The following is a 14082-nucleotide window of genomic DNA, read 5'->3' on the forward strand; positions in this document are numbered from 1 at the left end:
GTTAGAGTCTGAAATATGGATATTTGATTTTAAATTGGTTTCTGTCGCATAGAATGAAGTAAAAATGTTTAGATTTGCTTAGAGCCAAAATAAAAACAAAACAAAAGCAAACTATAAAGAATAAGGGCCAGTACAAAGCACACAGAATTCTTGTAGCCTCAGCATTCTCCAAATTCCCATGTGAGTCCAGCTGTTTTAAAGCTAAATATGTAACTCTCCTCGAATAAAGAGCAAGTCTCAGCAAAATGACTGAAAAAGCCTTTAGTTGTGAACATTGTAAATAGATGGAGCAGTGTCCCTATTTGCTCTTACTTGTTAAAAAAAAAGAAACCATATTACTGTATTGTGCATGGAGAGTATTGTCAGCAGGGTTGTAAATTTCCATTTCTCTTTACAATTCATAAGGAAATGTAGCGAGGCATGAATGATGATTTATTTTTCTAGGTTTCTTTTATGTTTATTGAGTCAAGGTTTATTGCATTTTAATAGATATGGCATTGGCATAGTCCAGTGAATAAAAGGATGGCTTTATATTTATTTTCTGTACCCTAAAACTTCCTCCTTTATAATAAAACCAAGCATTTTTGTTGTGTATTTGTTAGGAATCTATTTGACTAGCATTCTTCAAAGAATGTGATTTGCTTTTTTTCCCTTTTCTTTTTTTCTCTGTTTTCTTTTTCCTCTGTTATATAAACTAAATGTAGCACATTTGACATTACTGAATGTATTATAGAAAAGACTTTAGTTTATTAAATAGTTAATAAGAAAACCTGGGGCTTCCCTGGTGGCGTGGTGGTTAAGAATCCGCCTGCCACTGCAGGGGACACAGGTTCGATCCGTGTCCCGGAAGATCCCACATGCTGCGGAGCAGCTAAACCCATGCACTACAACTACTGAGCCAGCTCTCTAGAGCCTACAAGCCGCAACTACTGAGCCCATGTAGCACAACTACTGAAGCCCACGTGCCTAGAGCCTGTGCTCCGCAACAAGAGAAGCCACTGCAATGAGAAGCCCATGCACCGCAACAAAGAGTAGGCCCTGTTCACCGCAACTAGAGAAAGCCCTCACGCAGCAACGAAGACACAACGCAGCCAAAAATAAATAAATAAAATAAATAAGTTTATTAAAAAACAAAAGAAAAGAAAACCTTCAGATGTGGGATTTCTATCTTAGATGCCCAACACAATTGACTGCAGGTTATGGTAATTTAGTGCTTCTGAACTAATGTGGGCATTTAATGAGTGCTAGGCATTGTGCTAAAACACTTTAACATGCCTTAGCTCATTTATTCCTTGTAAGTACTCAGTAAAGTGGGCATATTATTATTTTCTTTTTCCAGATGACGACAGAGAGGGTTAATAATTTTACAGATGAGGGTACTGGAGCACAGAGAGGTTAAGTAACTTGCCTGAGATCACACAGCTGACAAGCAGTAGAGCCAGGATTTGAACCAGGCAGTCTGGCTTAAGAAAACATGTCCTTAAATATAACCCTGCACAGCCCTTCTCTGATGTTTAACTGAAACACAAAACAATATTCTGTCTAACTCTCCCTCCAGATGGTTAACAGGCCATCCATTGGAACACTGGAAATCTTGTATGTGGGTAGGAAAATAAAAATTAAAACTACAGAGACTTCCCTGGTGGTCCAGTGGTTAAGACTGCGTGCTTCCACTCCGGGGGGCACTGGTTTAGTCCCTGGTTGGGGAACTAAGATCTCACATGCTGTGTGGGGCAGTGAAAAAAATTAAAAAAAAATTTAAAACTACAGTCTTATTGACTGATGTAAAGTAAAATGAATGTCAACTGCTAATGTTCCAGCTATGCCACTTATAAAGAAATAGTTTATATCAAGGGATAAAAGTACCTTATTCAAAAAAGTTAAATTCCAGCTTTCTGGTCACCCATTATCATTTGGTTTTCACTGACCACTAGGTAACCCTTTCCTCTGTTGCAGAACAGCCATCCACATGTTTGCTATTAGGAAAGGCGATAATTAAAGATGTATGTTGAGAGCTGACTGTTTGTATTCTGCACATTCTTAATTTAATTCGTATTTTTTTTTTTTTTTCCTTTTCTTTGTAAAATCCTGTTTGCTGACTTAGTGTTGAGGCTGGAGCTGACTGCCCTGGCCAGCAGTCCAGTCCAGATTCAGGAGCAATTGCAAAACTTCTGTCCCGGGTGGGTGGAAGCCATATGTTTTGGGGAGGTGCTGGAGTGAATGAAATCCTTCCTACTCTCTTAAAATCCTTCTTCCTCAGCCAAATCTGAGAGTGACATGAACTTGGCCTCACAGAAGTCTGTCTTATAAAGGTTGTGTGTTGCCCAAGTAGAAAATGCTTTGGTAGATCCTTTATAGGCCTATAATTCTGGAATAAAAACACTTGTATAAACACATGTGGCACTGTCAGTGAAAGTTAAAACGGGGAAGAGGACAAGTTATACAGAGGAAAATGTGCAAATTGTTATTAAGGTGACTCATAAATTTTACTAGATGTTTAAAATTTATTTTATTTTGGGGAGTGGTGGTCAGGAAGTTGAATTTTGTTCGCAATACCTTTAACTCCCTTTCACCACCCCTCTTCCCAGTCATGGAACATCTCAAAAAAATCTCATTACTGGCAAGGGTGTGGAATTTTAAAGCATTGACTATCCCACACGTTTGTTTGTGTGTGGGTGTGTGTGTGCTTTTAATCCTCCCGAGGTTGAACTCGTGGATGTGAACTCACACTCTTTCCTCTCTTTCTCTAGGTCTCACTGGGATACTGGGTTTGGGCATTGCGGCTCCCAATTTAGCCTTTTCCCAGATGGTGACCACTTTTGGCTTGGCTGGCATTGTGGGCTACCACACTGTCTGGGGAGTGACCCCCGCTCTCCACTCACCACTGATGTCTGTGACTAATGCAATCTCAGGTTTGTTCGCCTCTTGTTTTCCCTCAATTTAGGTTTTCAAGGGCTTATTCAACTCTAGGAGTGCTTTCCATGAGGTTTATAAAGTCTGTGTTTTCCAAATTGTAGGACTTGGCATCTTGGTGGTTGTGGTGACTCGGGCTCCCAGAGGGTGCAGAGGTGGGGTTGGAAGTGAGAGGCCGATGGAGTGTGTCATACCTTTGGGCTGCTCCTGTTGCAAGCAGTGCAGAGCTACTGTTCCTTCTTTCAGTTATGATTTCCTTTAAAGAAGGGATTCCTCTGATAAAATTTGGAAACAGTGTTTTACAGCAGCAGCATGGTCCATGCAGGGTCCACACAGCTACGTGGACAGATGTGGGAGCTGCTGTGGCTTGGAAACCATGGCCCCAGTGGGCATCTCTTGCACAGGCATGGCTTTCAGGATCTCCACCGGGAACAGGTCCAATTCCAAGAAGTGCTGTGCTCAGGAAAGCCCAAAGCTATGGGCTTTCACCATCATATATTTATTCATGCATAGTATTTTCCAGTTGTGTAACCACCAGAGGTCCCTTTGCACCATGAACAATGTTGTCTAGTAACATTATTGATTTATATCTTTATCAGGGGAACAGAGCTAGAAAGTAAAGGTTAAAATTCTTATGCAAGAGGAGACAATGTTTTGGTAACTCTTTGCCCACAAAAGTACTTTAGTGAGAATGTGTGTGAGAACTTTCTCCTTTATGGTGCACGTGCTTGTGAGGTCTTTCAGCGATGACATTTGATTTGGCAGCACGACTATTAGCTACTGTTTAATATATCCATGCTTTCTTCCCAGGGTTGACCGCAGTTGGTGGGTTGGTGCTGATGGGAGGACATTTGTATCCTTCCACAACTTCTCAGGGCCTTGCTGCTCTTGCTACATTCATATCCTCTGTCAACATTGCAGGTATGAGGACAGTGAAAGAACCCAGAGTGCGATTTTTAGTGGAGACACGAGAAGCAAATATAAATTAATATAAAACAAACATCCTGATTTTTAAGAATTTAATCATGCCTTTAAAAAATGTTTCACTCAGATGATAAATGCTCTGTGTGAAGGAAAATTAGTTATTTTGCCCATTGGTAAGTTTTAGAAACTATTTGATAAGAGAACACCCCTCCCCCTGAATGCCCCAAAGGTTAACTACAATGCCTACAGGTTAACTGGAAAGTTATTTAATGCATAGTTTTGAATTAAGCTGACTTAGAGCTATCACCATAACATCTTTAAATGGGTATAATTTTAGATAAAACTTTAGCCTTTTGCCTTATCCTGGCCTATGTTCCTGAAAACTGAAAGCCTAGCACATCACTTGTATATGAAACTCATTTGATGATATTTTGTAGCTATAAATTCTTTAACGTGTCCAAACAGACCTGGTGCCAGCTGATATGGTATTTTTTCTTTTATCACTTATTATAGGGTTTAACAAACAGAATAACCTATTAGAAGAAAAACCCTGGCCTTTGATCTTCTGCATTCCCGAGCTGTTTGAATGGCTGTTTATTGTTAGTCATGCAGAAATAGTTGGTTTTATACTCTGAGAGCAAATTTTCTTCCTAAATGTATTAAGGGTTCCTCCCTTCAATGTAACTGGCTTGAATAATAGAATAACTTCTAATTTCGAGGTTCTAAAATGTTACTTAAAATGATATTTATTCCTAGATGATAAAGATGTGCTTAAAATAGAAAACTTGTAGCCCTTTAAAAATTATGTTGCTCAATGAGATACCTCTTTCTGTTTTATATTTACTTTGATAAGGTGGCTTTCTGGTGACTCAGAGAATGCTGGACATGTTCAAACGTCCCACCGACCCCCCAGAACACAATTACCTGTATCTGCTCCCTGCCGGTACCTTTGTTGGAGGATACTTAGCTGCCCTCTCCAGTGGTTATAACATTGAACAAGTAAGAGTCTCTTTTGAAAGCTTTTACTTTTGCACTGTGTCTTCATCTCAAGTAGACCTAACGTTATCATTACCAAAATTCAAATTCTATCAAGCAAATACGACAGTACCTTTTGAAACATCTTGGTCAAATAGAGCATCCTCATCCTCTAAGAATCAGGACCTTGGATTCTAGAGACAGATTGGCCTGCCAAGTCTGCGAGGATGGGCTTACCTGTTTGTCCCTAAGTTTTTCCACATGTAAAAAGAGGCAAGAAGTTTATTAGTACCCTTTTTATGTATCTGGCTGGATTGTTGTAGGGATACAATGAAATAATCAGTAAAAAATTTTTATTATTAGATATCCTTAGCCCTTTTCCTACTTACTTTCTTCCCCTGTGGATCCAGGAGATGTTATGCCAGTGCATTTTAAAAAGCTAATTTTAAAATGCATGCTGTGTAGAGAAACAGAAATAATCAAGTTGAACTTTGAAAGTTCCATGTCTAAATATAATTTATAATAGAGACTCAACTTTGTTCCAAACTCAGTCATACCTTTCTTTTCAATGACTATTTCAGCCTCTCTGACAGCTGAAAAATCATGTCTCCTTTGGTTTCTGCTGTTTCTAACATGAACTATTTGTTGAATGAACACAATCTTTTTTGAGAAGAGTTAGAACAGTGAGTCAGGGAGACTTATGTCTGCATCCCAGATTTGCTATTTACTGATCGTTTGCCCTTAGAAAAATTATGTAGCCTTTTTAAGCACTGGTTTTCTCTTTTATAAAATGAGGATGATGATTCTTTCCTCCCGTGACTCTCATGAGACTGAGTTACAGCATAAGTAAAGTATACAGCATTGTCTCTGGCACTTACAACCTCAGGGGATGGCTCACTTATGGCATTAGGTCAGGTCTAGATCCCATAATAACTCCATTTAAATTTAGGTACTTTTATATGCATTTGTATGCTATCAAGTCCAGAAGAAGCCAATGTACATAAATGGTATAATTGCAAGTACAATTTAAAGTATTTAATATGATAATATCCTTAATCCTTAATATCCTTAATCCTTTCCTATCCTTAATGGATAGGAAAATATATTGAAATATTTAAAAAAAGAGCTCTATTGGTCCTTCTATTGTCTGAATTTAAAATTGTCCTTAGAGAATCATGTTTCCTCAAGAGGAGTTCTCCTTAAGCTAGTAGACTGAAGGTTTTGATAATCTCTCTCTTTCTCTTCCCTTTCCTTTGAAAAGATTGTGTACCTGGGCTCTGGCCTGTGCTGTGTTGGTGCCCTGGCCGGGCTTTCCACCCAGGGAACTGCGCGTCTTGGCAATGCATTGGGCATGATTGGGGTGGCTGGAGGCCTGGCAGCCACCCTTGGAGGCCTAAAACCGTGCCCAGAACTGTTAGCTCAGATGTCTGGAGCAATGGCTTTGGGCGGTACCATTGGTAAGCACTTGTGGGTTTCTGCCTTTATGTAAGTCCATGCCCTTTGAACACCTGACGGCAGTTAGGCTCAGAGATTTAAGAATACTTTTTTAGGAGTAATTGCACTTCAGTTTCTGAATATACATATTTCTGTTTGAGGCCCATATTGATGAAGGAATTAAATTGCCTTAATGGAAGTTGCTTCAGTAAATATTCTTTTGGCAAAAAGTCATCACAGTTGGTGTAATTCTCATTCAGAAGTAAACATTTTGAAACACTGAGTAATATCAACTGTGTCAAAAGAGTGGGCTGAGAAATGCCTTGTGCTCAGTTCTTGTTTTCCTTTATTGACCCTGTCCCGTTAGCTGATAATTGAACAGGGAATTGGAATACTTATATGTGTACTATCTATAGGCTCATCTTTTATTCTGCTGGGTATAAATAACAGCAGAAGATTCTGCTTCAGAGACCTGTTAAAAACGTGAAAAACACGTGCCAGCAGAAAAAACACTCTTTCAGTCTTATTCAGTGGTGTGCTGGGGTTGGTTGTTAAATTTTCAAGAATCTTTCGAGCTGGTTATTAAACACAGCTATTATTAAAAATTAAATTATATAAACTTAAAATTAAATAAATTAGAAACAAAGGTAATAATCCTAAACACTCATGACTTTCTAATGAATTCACTAGCTTTTATTATCTCTGCTTTTGAGATTATCCATGTGTCTTGTGTCTGTGTGGTAGAAATACTATGTAATGATGGGGCTTCTCTACATCTCTTCCTGAACCCATATTTAATGACATCATGTTGGTAGCTTGAGAGCAGCCATGGCAGTTGTATTTACGCCATGGAAATCAACAAATTCTATGAATCTGTGTTTCATTTATTGTTTTGTTAATTGTCCATACCTAGTAAGGTGATGGAGAAAATATTAATAATGCAAGCTTAAACTTAAAAGTGTATTTTGTCATTACACTGTGAATTGCACAAAAAAATTGAACAAATATCCTTCCAGTACTTGGAAACTATGATCAGATTCAGCAAAATTGCCACTCACATGGTTGACAGTGAGTGAAGTTCTTATATACATCTCGTTGTTTCACTCTTGTCTTACTTGTTAGAGTAAACAAAAATCTCAACCGACATTCATGTGGGAACCACACTCATTCATCAGTTGCAAGCACTAGGTTGGCTACATATACCAGAATTTGGTAACATTCTGTGAGTCAATTGGTTATATGAAACTTACAGTAAAGAGTATTGTATATATTTTTATTGTTTAAAAATTGTGTGCTGCATACATTTTTATGAGTAAAAACTCATGTATGTATTTACACACGCACGTTTTTATTCTGAGGGGCTGGTGGTTAAATACTACCAAGCACAGCATTAGCTTTACATCTCCTTTTATACTTACCTGGGAAAGCTGTGCATCCTTTCTTGACAGTCCCTGGAAAAGCAGTTGAAGGAAAATGCTTGTGCTGTAGGTTCATGGCAGGACAACGTTTAGGCATGACCTTTGCAAATGTTGTGAGCCCCAGTCCTTCTATTCCCCCTACCTGTAGCCAGGCAACTCCTTCAGAGTCTCCTGATTTGGTTGTTTACTACTCAGGTATTTGCATTTCATTACCTTTGGACTTGGCTCCCATCCACTCACCTGAAAACCTAGACTGTCTTCATATTCCAGCTGTTCCTTGTGTGCTCAGGGGCAAATGTTGGCTGATAGGGAAGAGAGCCTGGGTTATTCATGCAGTGGGGGGAATTTAAGCGGTTTAGTTGGAGCTTTAAGTAATCTGAAGAAGCGTTAGTCTGGGAGAGTGTTCGAAGGTTGTAAGGAACGTTGATGCTGTGTGTTTGGGTTCTTTGGAGTTGGGCATTGGTGAGGTGTGTTGAAAGAGCCTGCTATTTGAAAGGGTATTTAAGCCAGTGTTCTTGCCGAAATAGTCCCTGTAAGAGAATATTTTGCCAGGAAGCAGATAAATACTTATTAATGACAGTGATGAATAACCTTAAGAGGCCTTTTTTAAAATTGAGGTATAATTGACATATAATATTATACTAGTTTTAGATGTACGTAATAATTTGATATTTATATATATAGATTGCAAAGTGACCACCACAATAAGTCTAGTTAACATTCGTCACCGTACATAGTTAAAATTTTTTTTCTTGTGATGAGAACTTTTTTTTTTTTTTTGCGATACGCGGGCCTTTCACTGCTGTGGCCTCTCCCGTTGCGGAGCACAGGCTCCGGACGCGCAGGCTCAGCGGCCATGGCTCACGGGCCCAGCCACTCCGCGGCATGTGGGATCTTCCTGGACCGGGGCAGGGGCACGAACCCGTGTCCCATGCATCAGCAGGCGGACTCTCAACCACTGCGCCACCAGGGAAGCCCGTGATGAGAACTTTTAAGATCTACTCTCTTAGCAACTTTCAAATATGCAGTACAGCTTTATTAACTATAGTCACCGTGCTGTACATTCCATCTCCAGGACTATTTATTTTATAACTGGAAGTTTGTACCTTCTGACCCCCTTCACCCATTTTGCCCACCCCCCGTCTCACTTCCCGCCTCTGGCAACCACCAATCTGTTCTCTGTATCTATGAGCTTGGTTTTTTGTTTGTTTGTTATTTTCAGATTCCACATAAAAGTGAGATCCTATGGTATTTGTCTTTCTCTGTCTGACTTACTTCACTTAGCATAATGCCCTCAAGGTCCATCCATGTCAAGATTTCCTTTTTTTTATGGCTGAGTAATATTCAAGTGTGGTCTTTATCGGGTTGTTTCTCAAAGGTCTGTCAAGTTTTAATTTCTCTTTGACTTTCACTTTCCAACAGGACTGACAATTGCGAAACGCATCCAGATTTCTGATTTACCTCAGTTAGTTGCTGCTTTCCACAGTTTAGTGGGCTTGGCAGCTGTGCTTACGTGCATAGCTGAGTACATTGTAGAATATCCACATTTCGCTACGGATGCAGCAGCTAATCTTACCAAGACCGTGGCCTACCTCGGTACTTACATCGGTGGTGTCACGTTTAGTGGGTCTCTTGTTGCCTATGGAAAATTGCAGGGTAAGTGATTCAGTATAACATAGAGGTAAATATCTATTATTTAGGGTGTTTAGGGGTCCATTTCAGTTTCAGAAAATAGCTTAGTGGTAGAACCTGTTAGGTGAAGAGTATTTGTATGACACTATGAAAGTTTTTTTTTCTCCATAAACATGGCTTCCCTTTATTGATCCTTACAAATCTCACGAAGCTTTGAAGCCATGTCGTCTGCAGACAGCTAGTGAAGGAAACTAATGCACAGAAATTCACATAGAGGGACTAGTTGACATTTGATAATATGTATGAACAAAATAACGTCTTTATAATCCTTGCTTAGAGATGCTGGTGTAGCATTCACAGAAATGATTCATACATTTTCCAGAAAAGAGAGAGGCGTATTGAATAAATTTGTGTGATTAGTATACAGTACTTACTTTTAAAACAAATACACATTTTAGGGGGCTAGCCTGGCAGCTTTTGCTACCGCTAAAGCCAATCATGAAAATAGAAGTGGAGGGGAAAACCTCACAGAGCTGCTTCCAGTGTTTTCATGAAAAAGCAAGTCTCTAGAGAAACTAGTTTGTGATTTAAAAACCTGGTCTTGTCTCTCAGTAATCGTCATTAGAATTAAGTGGGGAACTTCCATGAAACTTAAAAATCACAAAAGAACTTAAAGCCTACGATATTGTCTCACGCTTTGTCTTTATTATTTTATTTTTTTATGGAGCTTATATTCTTGGGGAGGAGACAGTCAAAAAGAAGGTAAACAAAAAAATAAACAGCAGTGGCAATTTTTACAAAAGAAACAAAAAGGGGCTAAGAAAAGGAGAAGATGTACCATAAGTAAGATGTTAGTACATGCTTTGTCTTTAGGACCAACTAGCAAACAAGGACCCTTCTCCGTTGGGCTCAGTTGATAGAATCAGAAAGGCTAATGTTCTAGGACTCTGTTTTGACATTTTTCAATAAATAAAACCACACTTAACTTCTGTATTGGTCATACGGGGGGAAAAAATCACTTTTCATGATTCCATGACAAAGTGTAAGGAAATTGTTGTGTGATCAAAGTAAAGGACAATTAAAGTCAAGCCCTACTTTTCCTACTTCCATTAATATTTATGTGTAAGAACTCTAATTTACTTTTATGTTTCAGTAGCTGGTGATATAAAGTGATATTTTAAGTAGCATGTTTTTATCCTAATGTTAAATTTTGGTGGTTTAGGATCAAATGACACACACTTAAGAGTGTGTGCATGTGAGGGAGTTTCTTGTGACACGTTCTAGGTTCTGATTCCCACATGCTTGGCCCTAGGTATCCTGAAATCCGCCCCTCTCCTGCTCCCTGGAAGGCACCTACTCAATGCTGGCCTGCTGGCTGCTAGCGTGGGTGGAATCATCCCGTTCATGATGGACCCCAGCTTCACCACTGGCATTACCTGTCTGGGCTCTGTGTCAGCTCTGTCTGCTGTCATGGTAAGAGGTCAGAGATGGAAAGCTCATTCTTAGCGAGGAGCTAAGTATTTTGTTAGGTGACAGTCTAATCTTATTTCTATCTCTTCAAGACCCCTGATGGAATAAAAATGTTTTAAAATGCTGTTATGTATTCATCTTTGGATAGTCTGGAAAATATAGAAAAGTGTAAGGAGAAAATTACTCTTTCTCTTCACTTACTAATTCCTGTCAAAGTTGTCCCATGTGACGTCTTTTTTGCTCTGGGGTCTTTTTACTGGATCCATGTGTTGGTGAATGGGAATTTAAAAAGCCGGGGGTTTCATTTCTGTTCATTAGGTAGGTGCCTGCTGTGTGACAAGCCCTATAAAATAAGTGTCAGAGAGTCCCTGCCCGTTAGTTGCTCTCACACATTTGTTGGAAGCTCTGATACCAAACCAAATAATCATATGAAATGAAATGCTTTTAGTAAACCCTGTGTGTTCAGTGAGGGAGTTCAGTGAAACCTTTCAGGATAGGTTGGCCCCCCTCTTCCTCTCTAGTTACTGCTTTAGTATATGGATACATACGGTATTCTTTAGGTGTATGTCACAGTTTAGCATTCTATTTATAGCAGTGTATAGAGCAGTGTATAGCTCTGTGCCATTCACTGATTACTTCGTGTTTGTCTATATACTCTTAGGATATACTTTATAGACAAGGTTTATGTTTAAAAACTTTTAAGTCATCTACAGTGCTTAGCACAAAGTTAGACATACAGTAATTGGTTAGTCACCCTAAAGCCTATCCTCAGATTTTCAAGCTAGTAAGACTGGGCTTCTATTTTAGTTTTCGCTGCTTCACTTGGCACCAACAGGACCCTCCTCATCAGCTAAAGTCATAAACACTGTGACATTTACTCAGCACTGTTACTTTTTTCCGAGTGTAGACCCCTCTCCAATTTTTGCCTGCTCTTCATCACTCCCTTTTAGGGATTTAGGGATTTTTTTGCACAGGGGTTGTGGTTCAGCGTTTGCACTTGTTATATCTGTAGGAGAGTTGGTCCGATAGGGGTCACTCGGTCATTACCAGGTGTGGAACTTACATGTAAATGTATTAATTGGAAAACCGGAATGATTAGGAGCCATGATGCTCAGTGTCAGAGGTTTCTTTTCTTTGCATGAATTTTGAGTTCCGCTCTGATTTTTGTGCTAGGGTGTGACTTTGACGGCTGCCATTGGGGGTGCTGACATGCCCGTGGTCATCACTGTGCTGAACAGCTATTCAGGCTGGGCCCTGTGTGCAGAGGGCTTCCTGCTCAACAACAGTCTGCTGACCATCGTGGGTGCGCTCATCGGCTCCTCCGGTGCGATACTGTCCTACATCATGTGTGTGGTAAGGAAACAGCCAATGGAGGAAAAGGAAATGCTGTTCTGAAAATGAGGACCTGTTTGTCATTTATTTGCAGTAAAAACGACTGTGTTGGTTCTTTTTCTCTCCAGCAGAAATATCAGAGTGTTTCGTTTGAATACATTTGCCATACTGCTTTTAAAGTACACAAGTGTAGATAATTTGGAAAATTAAATATAAGATAAAAATCTTCTAACTCCCTCCATCTGGTGCTAAACACTTAAGATTTTATTTCCTTCTATTCTTTTTCTTTGTGTATTACATATCTGTGTGTTTACTTATCTGGTCATATTGTACACTGTCTTACGTTGAATTTTTTTTTTTTTTTTTTCCCCCGGTACGCGGGCCTCTCACTGTTGTGGCCTCTCCCGTTGCGGAGCACAGGCTCCGGACGCACAGGCTCAGCGGCCATGGCTCACGGGCCCAGCCGCTCTGCGGCATGTGGGATCTTCCCGGACCGGGGCACGAACCCGTGGCCTCTGCATCGGCAGGCGGACTCTCAACCACTGTGCCACCAGGGAAGCCCACGTTGAATTTTTTTAATCTTCCAAATTATAGTCTTACCACTTTCTTATCATTAAAAATGCTTTTTAAATATGATTTTAAGGGTCTTCATACTAATGTAGAATATGGATATTCAAGATTTATTTAATTTTCCCTAATGCTGTACTTTAAGGTTGTTTGATTTATCTTTCTCTTTGTACCTAAATACATTTTGGCACTTCTGATTTTTGTCTTAGGATGATTCCTAGAAGTGAAAGGGTGTGCTCATTTTTTGGGCTCTGCCTACTTACTGCTGTGTGGTTTCCAGAAAGCTTGCTCCAATTTACACTCCCACTCGTCATCTGTGAGAGTGCCTATCTTGAAGTTTTGTGGTCAGCATGATTTAGAAAAAAAAAATAACAAGACACATACTTCTTAGCTTCCTTTTTGTTTCTAATTCTCTTCTTAATGGCAAGAAGATATCCTGCAAATAATTAAAGGTTGGACTAAAAAACTTTTTCAAATTATAGATATTATTCTCTAAATAATAGCTTTGAATGGCTGTGAAAGGACAAGCATGAAACTGGGTGAAGTTAGAATGCGACTTTATGCTGATTAATAACTCAGGCAGAAAAATAACTTCACCTTCATTCTTTTATTACAATTTAAAAAATACCTTATTTTACAACTCAGAATTCCTCTTACGTTTTTAATTGAAAAATCTCATTGTAAATTGAATGCTGAAGTTATCTTTTCATAATAAAAAATTAGTTTGCTTTGGCTATATTGTAAAAAGCAAAAATTTGAAAGCCTAAGTTCAAAACAAGCTGAGAGGTTTTAAATTAAATCCCCCAAGTTCAAGGAGTTTGGACAGGTGTTTCCTACTGGAAAAGTGTCAGGATTTGGAGTTTTTATTTATTTAAAAATACATTTATTTATTTATTTATTTTTATTTATTTTTTTTAAAAAAAATACATTTATTTATTTTTTAATTTATTTTTATTTTTGGTTGCTTTGGGTCTTCATTGCTGCGCGCGGGCTTCTCGTTGTGGTGCGCGGGCTTCTCATTGCGGTGGCTTCTCGTTGCAGAGCACGGGCTCTAGGTGCACGGGCTTCAGTAGTTGTGGCTCGCGGGCTCTAGAGCGCAGGCTCAGCAGCTGTGGCGCAGGGGCTTAGTTGCTCCGCGACATGTGGGATCTTCCTGGACCAGGGCTCGAACCCATGTCCCCTGCACTGGCAGGTGGACTCTCAACCACAGCGCCACCAGGTAAGCCCGAGGATGTGGAGTTTTTAAAAACAAATGTTTATGAAGGAGAAAAATTTATTCAGTTGTATTAGAAATAGTTTTCTCTAAAAATGAACTTTTAACCCTTAGTTTGACTTTGCTTCATTTGGTGAATTTCAGTGACCAGCAGGGGGCAGCAGATTGTCATTAATACTTAAACTTAACGGTTTGTCAAAAACT

The 14082-nt window shown here is 39.4% G+C and overlaps 1 protein-coding gene across 1 annotated transcript in view; it reads left to right on the forward strand.

Moving 5' to 3' along the window:
* Positions 1-14082, forward strand: part of NNT (nicotinamide nucleotide transhydrogenase) — an 86588-nt gene that overhangs the window by 40634 nt on the left and 31872 nt on the right. The window contains exons 10-16 of the mRNA XM_065875565.1: positions 2751-2912; positions 3724-3834; positions 4691-4836; positions 6074-6269; positions 9087-9320; positions 10609-10769; positions 11940-12119. Coding sequence (XP_065731637.1) covers positions 2751-2912; positions 3724-3834; positions 4691-4836; positions 6074-6269; positions 9087-9320; positions 10609-10769; positions 11940-12119 — 1190 coding nt within the window. The remainder of the gene's footprint in view (positions 1-2750; positions 2913-3723; positions 3835-4690; positions 4837-6073; positions 6270-9086; positions 9321-10608; positions 10770-11939; positions 12120-14082) is intronic.

The sequence above is a fragment of the Phocoena phocoena genome, chromosome 3 (assembly GCF_963924675.1).
Source record: "Phocoena phocoena chromosome 3, mPhoPho1.1, whole genome shotgun sequence".
In the NCBI taxonomy this organism is placed as follows: Eukaryota; Metazoa; Chordata; class Mammalia; order Artiodactyla; family Phocoenidae; genus Phocoena; species Phocoena phocoena.